Genomic DNA, 16542 nt, shown 5'->3' on the forward strand with positions numbered 1-16542 from the left:
TCAGAAGAGTAAAACTTGACCAGAAGATATTACTTTGATCGATTAATGTTTATCAAACAAAATCGTTGCAGTAATCATAATCGGATTTACTCATGGTAAGAGCGTATACTATGCTTCAATCGATCAAAATCGATTAAATCGACATTCGCTTCCCTCTCGGCTCCACCTCGATTCTTACAATCTCTCGATTGCTAGCAAGAATCTCTCACATTGTCAGCCATTTACCATTAGTGTCGTTAAATTCACAATGTGAAAATCTTACAGATCAAGAATTTATTCAATTATCTAAACATTTTATAAATAAACCCAAATTTACCAGTGTGAAATCTTGTTACTTATATGACGACTAATTCGCTTTTTTCAAGTTTCTCGTTCATCTTACAAATCTTTTAGGTTGTGCTCAATTTTCATTGTATTTTGTAACTGAAAAATTATCCCAATTAAAAATTGTGCATCAAGTATGGATTTAACAGAAACTGATGACCAACTAACAATAGTGAATCGATCAAAGGAACATCGAATCAGTAAAAAACTAATTCTTGAAATACCTTATTTTAAAAAGATGCTGAGCCATGGTGTATTGGAATCAAAGGAAAACAAAATTGAATTGGATTTTGATGAACAGACATTTGAAACATTTCTGGATTGGCTTGAACTCGGTTATATCTTCTTCGAGATGAAAACCGTGATAGATATGTTCGAAATGTTTGATAATTTTGAAATTATACATTTAAGGGATTTTGATTATTACTTAGAAACTTACTTTCATGATAATTTTACAATTGAAAATCTTCCAATTGTTTTACCTCAAGTGACTTCAACATCTAAATTGATCAATTCTGGTACTTTAAATGCCTTCTTATGTCGTTATTTCTCAAAAATAGCCAACACAACTGTTTGGTTGGGTTATCCCGTTGATATTATCGAATACTTTTGTAAAATGGACTTGATGATTTACTCAGAAATCCAAGTTTTCGATGCAATTATAAGATGGATCAATTTCAAATCGGACGCTAGAAAGCGTTATCTTGAAAGATTGTTAAATTTAGTCAGATGGTGCCATTTGGAAGCTAAAGATTTATCTAAAGTTGAAGAAAATGAATTTGTTAAGTCTTCAGATTTCAAACCAATAAATTGTTCTTCAAAGGTCAATTGTGACTGTGGCCTCGACCGAACTGATCAAAATTATTTCATTATGATTGAGGAATTGGATGATAAAGCCCTGCGAATAAAAGTACTTGACAATAATCTTCTGCCAATGTTCAGTCGCATAGTTAAACCCTGCGAAACATGCTCATATTTCATGTTTAGTATGCGTTCACATATTTTACATGATGACCATATTTCTGATATATTTTACGGTGTTGAAAGGATTATTCGAGTTGATTGGAATCGGAATACTTACGAAGACTTTTTCCCTCCCGAACTTTATTTGGCAAAAATCTATAAGTGCCTTTTTGAAAATGATAGGTGGGTAATTTATTCTGTTTTTAATTCAGTAGCTTAAGATAACAAAACGGTCACATTTGAATTAATTTTTAAGTGCCGCCATCCTGAGGATAGTTGATTTCTAGCAATAAGAACAAAAACAATGCAATAGAAAACTGAACGGTATAAGGTTCGATTCTATTGGTACTTGCATTCATTGTTAGAGGACACGAGTATGAAAAAATCTTCGATTTTGTCAACTCAATCCTAACACTGAATTTTTTTAAATCTCAATAATAGTGGTCTAGATGTTTTTTTGAAAGTCTCGGTTTATAATAGCTCGTTGATTTCGTACTTTTTTTGATTCAGTAAAAAACAATTTTCTGAAATCAATTCGAACTTGCGCTCTTCATTATTATTATTCCTCAAATTGTTTCCAATTAGGTCTCAAAATAGAAGTTCCCGTCGTTTTATGGAAGCCAATGAAAGATTTATATTTATTGATTATAGCCACAGGTCGTGGTACTGGCCGCAACACAATAACGAAGGAAATGGAATTTTTCTCGACTACAAATTTTATCATCCCGAATACATATTGTTTGCTACTGTTCTGAATGATAATATTTACCTGTTGACTCAAAAACTTGAATTATTACAGTTTGATATCTATTTCAAAGAATATATGACTTTATGTACACCCATCAATAGGTACATACATGGTTACCAACCTAGATGTGATTTCATTCTAACTTCCAAGCAAGCTAATGATGATAGAGTTATTTTGATTGATACGCATACAAAAGATGCTCGCTGTTTCAATGTCAACACTAGAGAATGGAGTTCAATCAATCATATAATTTATCCCGACTCTAATGAACAGAAGAAATCATGTAAGCTGTTAACGTTCACCTCAGCATTTCTATCGATGGATATTATAAGACTTTGTTCGCCTCATTAAAATTATGGTATCATATAAATCACTGGATTAGAAGCACTGGATTCATTTAACATTGATAAATTTTATCAGATTTAAATTTTTCTTTCTATTAAATCTTTAAAAAATGATACTTGCTTTAATGCATAACATTTCTTTACAAGAGCATCCAAAATTTTGTATAAAAAATTTACATGTTGATAAAGACCTTGAATTTATCAAACTTGGTATTGATCGCGATGGCAAGTTTAAGAAGATTTAACTTCCGAGATGCAATAATAATAGTTGGTTCTTGGATAGATTACATTTAACATCAAAGCATGCTAATGATGATCGGGTCTTTTTGTTTGATGAATCTGAAAAAAATTTTTATTGTTTTAATGGCAACACTAAAAAATGGAGTTCAAGTGGACAAATATTAGACTTTTTTGGTTACCGAAAGAAAACTAAGGTGATAAGTTTCACCTCAGGTTTCATATCAGGCGACATCATAAACTTTGCTTCAGACGTAAATGCAACTCAATGATTTGGTTTCTTTTGAAATAATCATTCAAAGACTTTGAACACTCAATCGCACTCAATACTGTTAACTCGTGAGCTTTCATTAGGAAACATCTACCCATTTGATTGAGAAGATCACGAAATCGTTCTGTTTCGCTATTACCAGTTAAAAATCGAAATCTGAAAATCATTTTAATCGAAAAGCTGACTCCATGATGAGTTTATTACATTAACATAGTAAAAACTTTGCGCATGATTCCTGAAGTACTTCTTGAATTTTACATATTTCATATAACTTTCAGTCAAGCCTATGATGATAAAGTTATCTTACTTGATAAATCCACAAAAGGCGTGGTAAATATAATTCAGCTTATTGAATCAATAAGCTTTGACATTGCAATTCGACGTTTGCTGACAGAAAAAAACTCTCTTAACATTTGTTGTTCTTATTATGCATGGTTATGATTAAATGCTCATGTTCACTCTTCTTTGGATCATCTACTTAGTAACTGTTAACATAAAGTAGTTGCTAGAGTCAAGAGATACACTGTTTAGAACAGAAATAATTGACATTGGTTTAAATTTTTAGCTCTACCCTGACTCAAAATCAACTTGTATTATAATAGAATCCTTTTGGATATTTTATAAACTAAATGATTCAGACGATGACTAGTCAAAAGATTTTAACTGAAGTGAAATAAAATCATTCACTTATTGGCTCAAATGGCTAGCTTCGGTTTCAACTTTAAGTTAACATTGTATTTACTAATGATCGGTTAACCATTTTAAGTTTATTATTAATTCTAATTACAATCGTATGTATGGTTGATACACAAAAATGATAAAAGTTAAGGATTATTTGATTCAATCTTTTTTCAATTGTTCAAAAATTCATCTCACGATATTTCTTTGCATAATATCCATGTACTGTAACATAATTAGCTTAGTGTAGGTTTACAAGCTACATTGTTGAAGCTGACAAATTCACTGATTAAAATTAGTCCAATATGATAATAGTATGGAAAATTATGGAAATTTGTTAATCACATGAGTCGTGTTTACGTTTAAAGCAAAGTCTGATATAGTCTGTAGCTATAAAAGCTGTATTAAAAGTTAACAGTTTATCTGGTACTTTTTGACTATCAGTAGATTTACGGTTACAATTGGCAAATCTACCTGTTGAACTCCATTTTTGAGTGCTGGTATTGAAACAAATGACATCCTTTGTAGACTTGTCAACAAAAATCACTCTATCATCATAAGCTTGGTTAGAAGTTAGAAGTAAATTACTGAATTTCAAATCTATCATTTCTTTGAATCTTTGAAGTTCGATTATTTTTCCTTTACCGTCATTTATGTTGAATTGGATGAATTCAGAATTTATACCTTTCAAAATGTACATGTAGATATTATTGTCCAAAACAGTTGCGAGATAATTTCTTTGGCTTGGAAGAAATTGATCTGAAATCAGTTTGATATTTGCTGTTGTCCAGCATTGATAATTATTATTAAAATGAAAATTATTATCATTAACAGCATTTCCAATAAAAATGAACTTCCCATAAACTTCCAAAAGTGAAGATCCAGACATTGAGTTGGCTCCAATTATATTAGATTTTTCTGCCCTAAAATGTAAAATAAAAATAGTTTTAATAAATCAATTTTGATATAAGACTTGAATAGAGACTAAAGAATTTGTCAAATGGTAGATATCAGCTAAATAAAAATGACTCGATAGTAACTAAAAAGTGCTCAAATTATTTTTAAAAGTAAAAGCTTTATAACTTTTAATTCAATTTTTGGTGCTCCTAATGCTTGTTAATAAACTCAAGTTAATCAAATTTTTCAAAATTATATCTTTATGCAGTGACAAGACGCAAAACATAACAAAATGGTCAGCTATTTTGTCAAGTATTTCAATCGTTTTAACTGATTTTTTAGGTACGGCTTCTTTCAGATCAGAAATCGATTTTTTGTCATGTGGTTAATAGTTCAGAGAACCACTTAAAAAGAAATTGAAGTCGATTAAATCGATTCGATATGGTATTATCACTAATTTGTGAATTATATGGCCAAAATCTACAAGGTAAAACTTTGCCCTTTATAGTTAAAATCATTGATTTTATAGCGACCTTTATCCAAATTCAAAGTTTGAAAGCTCATTTGAGCACTGTCTATATGATTGGATAAGATGAGTAGATTTTAATAAGTAGTATTGAAAAGAATTATTTACCCATTTTGCTCGCCATGAATGCATTTTTGAATTTTAATAAAATGATTTTTGCATACTGCAAAATCAAGTAAGCGATAGTCATTGCGCTTCCAATCAACTCGAATTCCTTGTCCCCCAGAATCAAAAAAAATATCAGAGACATGTGCATCATGAAGTAGGTTTAAATTCATTTGTTTATTCAATTTGATGACTCTATTAATAACTGGAATGAAATTATTGTCGAGCACTATGATTTGCAAGTTTGTAGCATTCAATTCATAAATTTCAATGAAATAATTCTGTTTGGTTCGATTGGAAGTAAAAAAACTGCCACTTTTGATCAGAGAAGGTAACTGTGATTCAAAGTTTGATGATTTAAACAATACATTTTTCTTTATTCTAGATAAATCTTCATCCTGCAAGTGACACCATCTGACCAACTTTAACAATATGCCAAGATCGACCTTTCTAAAATTGACATTGAAATTGATCCATCTCATGATTGCATCGTAAACTTGATACTCTGAATAAATCATCAGGTCAAGCTTGCAAATGTATACAATTGTTTCAATTGGGTAATCCAACCAAACAGTTGTATTTGCTATCTTCATGAAGTAACGACGAATGAAAATATTCAGAGAATCAGAGTTTATTAAATTAGATGTTGAAGACACTTGTGGTATGACAACAGGAAGATGTTCAATTGAAAAGTAATCATGGAAATAATCGATACAAACTTGCATGAGATTATCTTCCAAACTGAAATAATCAGCAATACTGCATAGGTTTATTACGGAATCCATCTCAATGATTAAATGGTTGAATTTCAACCAAATTAAGAACGATTTGAATGCTTTTTCATCCAAGTCAAGTACAACTTTGTTTTCCTTTGTTTCTTTTAAATCATGATTCAACATCTTTTCAAAATAAGGTATTTTACGTATTAGTTGTTTACTAATTTGATGCTCCTTTGACCGATTAACAATCGTTAGTTCATCATCCGTTCCCGTCACATTCATTGTAGTTAACCAGATTTAATTGAGAAACAAAAATCTATTTTAAAACACTACACAGCCAAGAGAAGCAGATTTTACCGTATTTCACGAATTAGTTCACGAAGTTCGCTTGATGGTTTTTCCTTTTTGTCTGATAAGGTGCACTTTAATTCAAAAAACAAATTTTTTGAAGTTGGGGAAAACAAACAGAAACACACAGAGAATCAGTAAGGCATTTGGTTTGGTCTAAAGCTAACTAACAAGTAACATACATGTACAATACTGAAGCCACCTATGTAGCTTCAATTGGTAATTTGATTTTGAAATCGGCTATTTGAGCCGGGTTATACTGGTTTCACCAATCATTAAAATAACTTCCTGCTTATAAGGTGTAATTAGAGTCTTCCAGTAATTAATTAGCTATACAATATACTGAATTTTAATTTTTTAGTTTTCCCATCGAAGATGTACCGAAATCAGAGTTAGTAAATGTGGATGGAATTTATTTTACTCTCAATGTCAGTGGAAAGAAACTACGATCATTAACTATTAACAAGAGTAAAACTGTTTACATCTTAATAATGGTTGATCAATTGATTTAATTACCATTTGTTTGAAAATCAGTATGAGAATCAAAAACACTAACAAATGATTGTAAGTGATCATTTGAGGCAATCTGCAAAGTTTTATCTGTTCGATGATCAACTATTTACCAGACTCTAATTTGCTACTGTTGGACTTTGTCCAAAAAAATTATCTGGGATAATGGGACTGTTAACTGAGCCTTTTGATTCAACCCAATGCTTCTTGTGAATTGAATTTGCTGAATTTGCACTACTTTATTAAAAGACCATGTAAACCTTATTACATTACATCATGATTATGATTGAAAACTAAAGTTAAAGGGCAAGTCTCAACTGACTGTAGTTTTTTATATTAAAAGTTTGGCAATTTTATTGAATTTATGGCTCAACTAACGATAAACTAACTCACCCTTAGCTACATACGAAATTGATGACCAACTGATGATCATGAATCAATTGATGGAATATCGTATTACTAAAAAAACTAATTCGTAGAATACCTTATTTTGAAAAGATGTTGAGCCATGATTTATCGGAAGTAAAGGAAAACAAAGCTGTACTGGACTTGGATGAAAAGGATATCAATTGGCTTCTCAACTGGTTTGAACACGACTGTATTTCCATCGAGATGGATTACAGTGATGTGCCAGATAATGGGAATAGGTGGAAATAGCTTATTTGCACTATTCGTCGGGCACTCGAATCTATGATTATCAATCTTGCTTAATAGATTGATTTCGTCTAAAATTATCATTGCTATCTGCTTTCTCGAGTTTTTTGATTGATATTTCACGAAAGAAAATCAAATTAAGTTAATTAATAACTGGAAAAATCTAAATAAAATTTGGTCAAATCCAAATCAAATTCAACTCTTTTTCAATAGGGACCGTTGAAAAAAATTATTCCCATTATCTGGCATTCCCATTATCTGGCACATCACTGTATGTAATAAATCTGTCCATCACCGCTGACTATTTTGAGCAGCTGATTGTGCAACTCATTTTAATGACTATTTATCAAAAGAACATCTTCCCGTTATTGTACCTCAAGTGACTTCAACATCTAAGTTGATCAATTCTGATGTTCTCAATGCTTTATCTGTCGTTATTTCGTGGAAATACACAACTATTTGGTTAAATTATCCACTGAAAATCTATTATATTTGTCAGATGAACCTGATGATCTATTCAGAGATACAGGGTTTCGACGCAATCATGAGACGAGCCAATTTCAATTCTGATTCAAAAAAATCTATCTTGAAAGATTGTTAAAACTGGTCAAATGGTGTCATAGAGACCTGCCAGTAATTTAGACTAGGTTGAAATATCTTATTCACACAATTCGTCGATCAGCACAATTCATGATATTCAATTTGCCTTAATCAGTTGAATTTAACCTAAAATGTTGCTTCAAGCTGATTCCGCGAGTTTTGGATTGATATTTTACAAAAGAAAGTAAAATTAAGTTAATTAATAGCTAAAAACATCGAATTTCAATTTGTGTTAAATCACGATCAAATTTCATCCTTATTCACAATAGGGACCATTGAAAATTTAGTCTAAATTACTGACACGTCTCTGTATTTGGAAAATGGAGATCCATTAAAATAAAAGAAATTTCCCAAATCTTCAGACTCCAACTTACTTGTTTGTAAGCTGATCACCTGACAAATGTAATTGTGATTGTGTCTTTAATCGAACCACGCGAAATTGTTTGAAAATCGTAATATGTTACAGATTGGATGAAAAACACAATTTTTATAATCACAGCATTTGACGATAATTTTCGACCTTCAGTCAAACAATACCTCAAAAAGATGAATCAATACCGTTTCTGTTTTCTATGGAGAACATATCCTTTCATTTCAAAGGCAGTTGATCCGAATTGTTTGAAGACAAAAGAAATATCGTTTGTGCGATAATCCAGATTATTTACAATTACATGTGTACATTGTATCTTATTTTGACGCATTAATCTCGCCATCTATTAATGTATTTAGAAATTTATTGTTATCCTTACTTTCTTTTCAAATTTCCCTCTAAACGAAACCAACAAGTTACCGGTTACTAGTAAACAACTGGTCTCTACTGGCTGCTGCATCTAATGTTTGCTTTGTTAGTAATCAGCAAAAATCATTTATTCAACTGTTGATTGTTAAATAATTTATATTTTCTTTATTCTAACAATTTGTAAGAAAATTTACATTTTGATTCGATTCAATTTTGTGTCCAACAATGGCTTTATTAGAGACTGATGACCAACTTACAATAGTTAACCGATCATTGGAATATCGAATTAACAAAAAACTAATTCGTAAAGTGCCTTATTTTGAAAAGATGCTGAACCTTGGTTTAAAGGAATCAAAGGAAAACAAAGTCGAATTGGATTTCGATGAAAAGGCTTTTAAGAGGTTTCTCAATTGGATTCAAATCGGATGCATCTTCATCGAGATGGATTTTGTAGTAAATTTGTGTAACATGGCTGATTATTTCGGTTTAAGTGATTGTTTGATAGACGATTGCTTCACATATTTGCATCATAATTTTTCAATTAAACATCTTCCAGTTATTATACCTCAAGTGACTTCAACATCTAAGTTGATCAATTCTGGTACTCTTAATGCTTTCATTTGCCGTTATTTCACAAAAATTGTGAACACACCTGTTTGGTTAAATTATCCTGTTGAAACAATTAAATATATTTGTGCTTTGGATTTGATGATTCACTCAGAATATCAAGTTTTCGACGTGATCATGAGATGGGCGACTTTCAAGGCTGATTCTAGAAAGAGTTATCTTAAGGAACTGTTAAAGTTGGTTCGTTACTGCCATTTGGAAGAGAAGGATTTATCGAAAATACAAGAAAATGAATTTTTCAGATCTTCCTGTCTTGAACCAGAATTATGCTCTCGTAAAAAAGCTAATTGTAATTGTAATATCGACAGAACTAAGCAAGGTTGTTTTGTCGTTATTGAAGAATTGAGTGACAAAAATTTGCGATTGAAAGTATTTGACAGTGACTTCAGCTCATTGGTTAATCAAGTAATGCAACCAGATGAATCTATGCCTTTGTTTATTCTTCATAATGAACATATTTCAGATATTTCATTTGATTCTGGAAGGAAAATGATACGAATTGATTGGAAGCAGAATACATATCGTTTGTTTGATTTTTCAGCTTATAAATCGTATCATCGCATAATTCATCGATGCATTCATGATGCGCAGCAAGCAAGGTGAGTAATCCATTATTCAATTATTATCCGATTGCTTAAATTTTTTTGAAGCGTACTTAAGTTTGAAAATTGAAAACTTTTATTACCTACATTGATGCATATTATTTCTAATAAGGTTTACCCGTCTGAAGCTCACGAGAAGCTTCTTCTACTTTATAATGATGAATACTTTAGCAATAGTTTTTAAAATCATTTTTTTACATTTCAGTGGGGAATGTCATGTGCGGATTGATAAATGTGAAATGTCAGAATATGAATATTCATTTCTGGAAGTCAACGAGAAGTTCATTCTTGTTGGTAACGAGTCGGCATATTTCAACTGTTGGAAGAATCCATCTACTGGCGATATTAATAAATTATCTGATGATAATAGACATACTTACCTGACAACTATTTTGGATAACAGGATTTATATGCTGACACACAATTTTGAATTTTTCCAGTTCAATATTGATAGTGATCTCGAGTTTAAAAAGATTAAACTTGAAAGCTTTAAAGAAAATTTGCAATTTGATAATTTACTTTTAACATCCAAGCAAGTTAATGATGATAGAGTTCTTTTGATTGATAAGACCACAAAAGATGTTCTCTGTTTCAATGTAAACACTCAAGAATGGAGTTCAATCGGGCGAATTATTGATTGTAAAGGTAAACCGACGGATGGTCAAAAGGAATCTAATGTTCTTAAAACTTTTACTTTTGGGTTTGTATCAACGGATTCGATCAACCTTTGCTTGGAACGTAATCTCAACGCTGTAAAATGACGTTAATTTGACATAAACGAGTACACTGTATTGATATTCTTGTTTGATTCTTAGCTTCATGTAATCTGATTCAAACGTTTCTAACGTTATATCTCTTCTCGTTATTATTCATTCGATATATTCGAATTGAATTGACCATGAATATGAGCCGTAATTTTTACTTTATTTCATTAAAGGACTTTGTTAACGACGAATACAGCTTCATTATTCGACGTTAGCTGTTTCATAAAAAAGCAGTTTGATAAATTCAACAACCCCACAGATTTACCATTTTATTAAAAGCTTATTACCTTCATTATAGTCACTTGACGTCCATTTAACTGAAGACTAAAAAAACAACAATGCAGTACTTAGATTAGTTTAAAATTAAAATTGAATTTGGATGATGAATGATGGAAAGGAGGATTCAATTTAACCATAGTCTTGTCCATTGCAATTTTTAATTGATAAGATTAATTAACCTGTTCACCTCAACCCCAAACCTATTATCAGTCAGCTTTCTCAAGACACTCAAGCACCGACGTACCTGATCTCTTCTTAAAGACTCCCGACTCATTATCATTTTGAGTCTTCATTTTTAACTCTACTCTCAATAGTATTTGTTGTAAAACTGTTAAATATTTATGCATAAAGTAACATTTGCAAGCACGATTATCAAGCAAATTGGTGACAATTAGTTTTTAATTTTGTGGCGATAAATTTTATTGTTATTGTTGTTGGTAAAGTTATCTCCATCACTATCATCGTCAACATCTTCACCATCCACTGTTGAAGTATTGTCCTCTTTATCCTTTATCACATCATCCTTCGAACAGCAAACCAAACTATCGAGTTGTAGTTTCAACGGATAAAACAATTCCATCACCACAAATCGATTCAAGTCATTCAGAACTCTATTGCAAATCGATACAATATTGCATAAACTAATCCCAACGTTTGCTTTCCTAGTTAAATGGTTAACACTTGTGGTCCATCTTTTGCAGCTTGTTGATGAAATGATTCAACAAATACGTATAGTTAAAAAGCTAGTCGTAAGTATTAATTAAAATCAAATTACAAGATTCTTCTGGGATAAACTTATTCTCACTGTAAGGTTAATCCTTCATCAATAGCAATCCATCTCTTCGTTTACATTACTTGCTTAAAATGATCAATCGCATTTGTATTTTTTAAAGCCAATCAGTAATGGAAATCAAATTACAAGATTCTTCTAGGATAAGCTTCTCACAAATTAGTTGGGTCAATTTAATCCTAACAACTACATGTAATATAACTGCATTAGATAAACTAATGAAAGTTTTCCGAGGTTGAAAGCCAATTATCAACTTTTAACGATCTCAACCATTTTTAATTCGGGAAACAATTATCTTTGAGAGATATCATTTAACAAATTATTTTGTTACACAGTTCAGAGAATCAAGCTGCTATGAGTTTTCATTATCACATGAGAAAATTTAAAGTTTAAATTCAATTAAAGGTTGAAGGGGGAGGATGACAGAAAGAAATGGAAATATCTTTTAATGGCTATAAAATAGTTCTGTATGGTTCGATCAATACTGCAACTACAAGCAGATTTGTCGCCACATAATTTTGGTTCAAGGTTTGAAGATTAAACGTATTTATTGTCCTTTATTTGTCCAAATCTTTATCTTTCATCGAATAGACTTTAAAAATTCTTTAAGATATAACTTTCTAGAATCAGACAATGATTTGACCAATTTCATGATTGCATCGGAAACTTGCACTTCTGAATAAATCATGAGATCCATATATTCAATGGTCTCAATAAGATAATCCAACCAAACGCTTATATTCATTATTTTTGCAAATAGCGGCAAATGAAAGTACCAGAGTTGATCAACTTAGAAGTCACTTGAGATATATTAGCAGGTAGAAACTAGTGATGACCGAATGTATCGATATTTCTTGGTTTTACTGAACATCGATATTGATTATATCGTTTTTTCTAATCTTCTACACGTTATTATAAATATAATACGAATTTTGTGATTGCAATCGAATAATTCCTAACTTGAGTGAATTTCAGTGGTTTAGATAACTAGTCAAAAAATTAAACTTAGAGGTGGACAATCATATTGGCTGAAAAATTCGTATTCAGCTAATTAAACAAATAATATCCAGCATATTAGATATTGAACTGTTTGTTTTTCCTGTTACCGTGTTTCTTTGTTAGTTTTTGTTTCCTAATCGATATTTTAATACAATTTTCGATTATAATCGATTACCTAATTGTAAAATAATCGCCCACCTCTAATTAAGCTGACGTAAAAGCTTTCACTGATTGGCTCAAATGACTAGCTCAGGTTTCATCAAAATCTGAGTTTGCATTGAGTGAGTCAGTTTTGTTAGTGTACCATTTGCGAGCCTCGTCTTGTCTCTAAATTTCTTAACGCTTTCAATCGCTCTAATTTGATGCTTCACTAAATGCATGTCAAATTAAAAAAAACCATTTATCAAACTAATTCTTTAGGTTAAATCTGACTAATTGATACGTGTTATTTACACATTTCATTTTTTGAATAAATTGTTCCACTTTGGATTTATTAGAGACTGATGACCAACTTACAATAGTTAATCGATCCACAGAACACCACATCAGTAAAAATTTAATTCGTAGAATACCTTATTTTGAAAAGATGTTAAGCCATGAATGTTTGGAATCAAAGGAAAACAAAGTCGAACTGGATTTCGATGAAAAGGCTTTTAAGTGGCTTCTCAATTGGATTGAATTCGGTGATATCCTCATCGAGATGGATTATATTATAAATCTGTGCAACGTGGCTGACTATTTCGGGATAAAAGATCATTTAATGCAAGATCGTTCTCGTTATTTTTTTGCAAATTTTTCTAGCGAACATCTTCCTGTTGTTATACCTCAAGTCACTTCTACATCCAAATTAATAAATTCTGGTGCTATCAATTCTTTCATCTGTCGCCATTTCTTTAAAATCGTCAACACAACTTATTGGTGTTAGTACCCTTTTGAAACAGTTCAGTACATTTATGCTTTGGATTTGATGGTTCATTCAGAGAACCAAGTTTTCAAAGCAATCAAAAAATGGGTGAAATTCAGGGTTAGTTCAAGAAAGTGCCATCTTAAAGGGTTGTTAAAGTTTGTCCGTTGGTGCCATTTGAAAGATAAGGATTTATCGAAAATAAAAGAAAATATATTAATTAAATCGTTGCACCTGAAATATGCTCTACTGAGATAATTAATTGTAAATGCAGTATCGACAGAACTAAACAAGGTTGTTTTGTCGCAATAGAAGAATTGGTTGACGAAAATTTGCGAGTCAAAGTACTTGATGATGATTTGTTGCCATTGATTAACCAAGTTATTCAATCAGATGAATCAATGCCTTTGCATCTGTTTGTTTGAAGAGCAAGAAAGGTGAGTAATCGATTTTTTAAATTAACTTATTTGCCTTTCTGAATTACCCATTTGCTTGCATTCTTGTGGATACATTGCAATGGAGAAACTAAAAAAATATGAATAAGTACTTTACATGTATCTATTGGTGCATATCGTTTCTAGGATGGGTTACTGTACAAACTAACAAGAAGCTTCTTTTACTTCATAACTCTGAAAACTAATACTATTTATTTAATTTTTGTTACATTTCAGTGAGAATCCTTTTGTGTCGACAAAGACTCAATTATATTCCGTAGATAGAAATCTTACTTATGAGGGTTCACTTCTCGATGCTAACGAAAAGTTTATTCTTGTTCGTAATGAACTATACCAGTTGGGATGTTGGGAGAATCCATCTATTTCAGATATTAATTCTCAATTCAAATGCAATGGACATACTTACCTGGCAACTATTTTGGATAAAAAAATTTATATGCTGACAGATAAACTCGAGTTTTTCCAGTTCGACATTGATCGTAATCTCGTGTTTAAAAAGATTGAACTTCAAAGATTTAAAGAAAAATTGAAATTCGATAACTTAATTTTAACATCCAAGCAAGCTAATGATGATAGAGTTATTTTGATTGATAAGATCACAAAAGATATTTTCTGTTTCAATGCCAGCACTGAGAGATGGAAATCAATCGGTCGAATCATTGATTGTAAAAGCAAATCTGCGGAATACCAAAAGGAATCTTGTGCCCTTAAAACTTTTACTTTTGGATTTGTATCAACACACTCGATCAACCTTTGTTTGGAACGTAAATTCATACAATAAAGTAAAGCTTTTTTGATTTATTGGGTCTCTTGGATTTATTATATTTTTCAACTCTAATTAACTGACTTACAAATAACAAGATTATCTCCTAACATTGTGAGTACATTATGCATGTAAATTATGAATACTTACGAGGTAAATTATCATTCATATATCCATCACCTTTTTTAATTTTTCATCGGCAAGTTTGATTTTTTAGATTTAATGCAGACTAGGGCAGCTAAAGACTCAATGTTATAACAATGTAATAGCGAAAGGGCATTTTTATCCAAAATTTTATTCAAGGCATCTCTTTGATCTATTGAAAATTGATGTAAAACTATTCCCAACGTTTGCTTTCTCACTTTGTAGTGTTAACCCATCATCATAAACAATCCATCTTCTGTTCACATTCCTTAACTTACCACTAAAATGATCAATTCAATTTGTATTAATTAAGTCAATTAGTAATGGAAATCCAATTGCAAGATTTTTCTAGGATAAGCTTCGCACAAATTGATTCAAGTCAATTTAAATAGTCTAACAAGTTGATGTAGTATATCAGATGACTTAATGATATTTTTAAGCCAATTATCAATAGTTGTCCAGGCCATTTTAAATAGCACAACAATTATCTTGAGGAGATATCATTTAACAAATTATTCTGTTATACTTTCCAGAGAATCAAGTTGCTGTGAGTTTTCATTATCTTATCTTAAAAATTTAAAGTTTAAATTCAATTAGAGGTTAAAGGCTTAAAAGGAGAATATTAGGAAGAATAGACGAAATGGCCTAATCTCAGAATCGTTCAAACTAACCTTTTCTCGTTCACCACAATCCAAACAGTGTCTTTGTGCATAACGTTAGAAGGGGAAAAAGTCAATCACCAGAAACTTTCCGGTCACTCTTTATGCTGATATACTGGGTGGATAAAAAAGAAAGGGAAAAGGGGCTCGGTTTAATGTGCTCAGTCTTACTATTTAAAGGGGGTGCTTTCCCTACCCACAATTTTTTATCCACCGAGTAAACAGATGACCAATTTAAAGCCTGGTTTTCTCTGACGATTTTCATATTTTTAAGTTTGCTGCTCAACCCATAAAGACACTATCTGAGCCACTCAAGCTTATTGGTACAAATAATCTGTTCATCATTTAAAAATCATAAAAATCTTAAAGTTGCTTCTCAAGAAAATTTGTTTTTGATTTAATTTTGTGTCCAATATGGATTTTATGGAGACTGATGACCAGCTTACAATAGTTAATCGATCGAAGGAACATAAAATTAGTAAACAACTAATTCGCAACTTACCTTATTTTGAGAAGATGTTGAGCCTGGATTTGAAGGAATCAAAGGAAAACAAAGTCGTGTTGGATTTTGATGAAAAGGCTTTAAAATCGTTTCTCAATTGGCTTGAATTGGGTGATATATTCATCGAGATGGATTATGTAATACATCTGTACAACATGCTGGACTATTTCGGGATAAAAGATGATTTGCTTCAAGATTGTATCAACTATTTCAATGATAATTTATAAATTGAACATCTTCCTGTTGTTATACCTCAAGTGACTTCAGTATCTAAATTGATAAACTCGAGTCACCTCAATGCTTTCATCTGTCGCTATTTTTTGAAGATAGCCGACACATGTGTTTGTTCAAGTTATCCTGTTGAAACAATAGAGTACCTTTGTGCTTTGGA

General features: G+C 31.2%; 2 protein-coding genes across 2 annotated transcripts; one reads left to right on the forward strand and one right to left on the reverse strand.

The window, feature by feature from the left end:
- Window positions 1–3674: 3674 nt before the first annotated feature.
- LOC149093200 (uncharacterized) lies at window positions 3675–6316 on the reverse strand. Its single transcript, XM_089269854.1, has 2 exons — window positions 5097–6316; window positions 3675–4488 (listed from the first exon to the last, which is right to left on the reverse strand). The coding sequence occupies exons 1-2, from the start codon at window positions 6092–6094 to the stop codon at window positions 3903–3905; spliced, it is 1584 nt and encodes a 527-aa protein (XP_089125980.1). The 5' UTR covers window positions 6095–6316; the 3' UTR covers window positions 3675–3902.
- A 2441-nt stretch (window positions 6317–8757) lies between these two features.
- LOC107370972 (uncharacterized) lies at window positions 8758–10843 on the forward strand. Its single transcript, XM_015938920.3, has 2 exons — window positions 8758–9889; window positions 10098–10843. Exons 1-2 carry the CDS (start codon window positions 8889–8891, stop codon window positions 10651–10653), a joined length of 1557 nt encoding a protein of 518 aa, XP_015794406.2. The 5' UTR covers window positions 8758–8888; the 3' UTR covers window positions 10654–10843.
- Window positions 10844–16542: the final 5699 nt, after the last annotated feature.

Source organism: Tetranychus urticae, chromosome 3 (genome assembly GCF_039701765.1).
Source record: "Tetranychus urticae isolate SD_2017Ah chromosome 3, NJAU_TeUrti_SD_1.0, whole genome shotgun sequence".
In the NCBI taxonomy this organism is placed as follows: Eukaryota; Metazoa; Arthropoda; class Arachnida; order Trombidiformes; family Tetranychidae; genus Tetranychus; species Tetranychus urticae.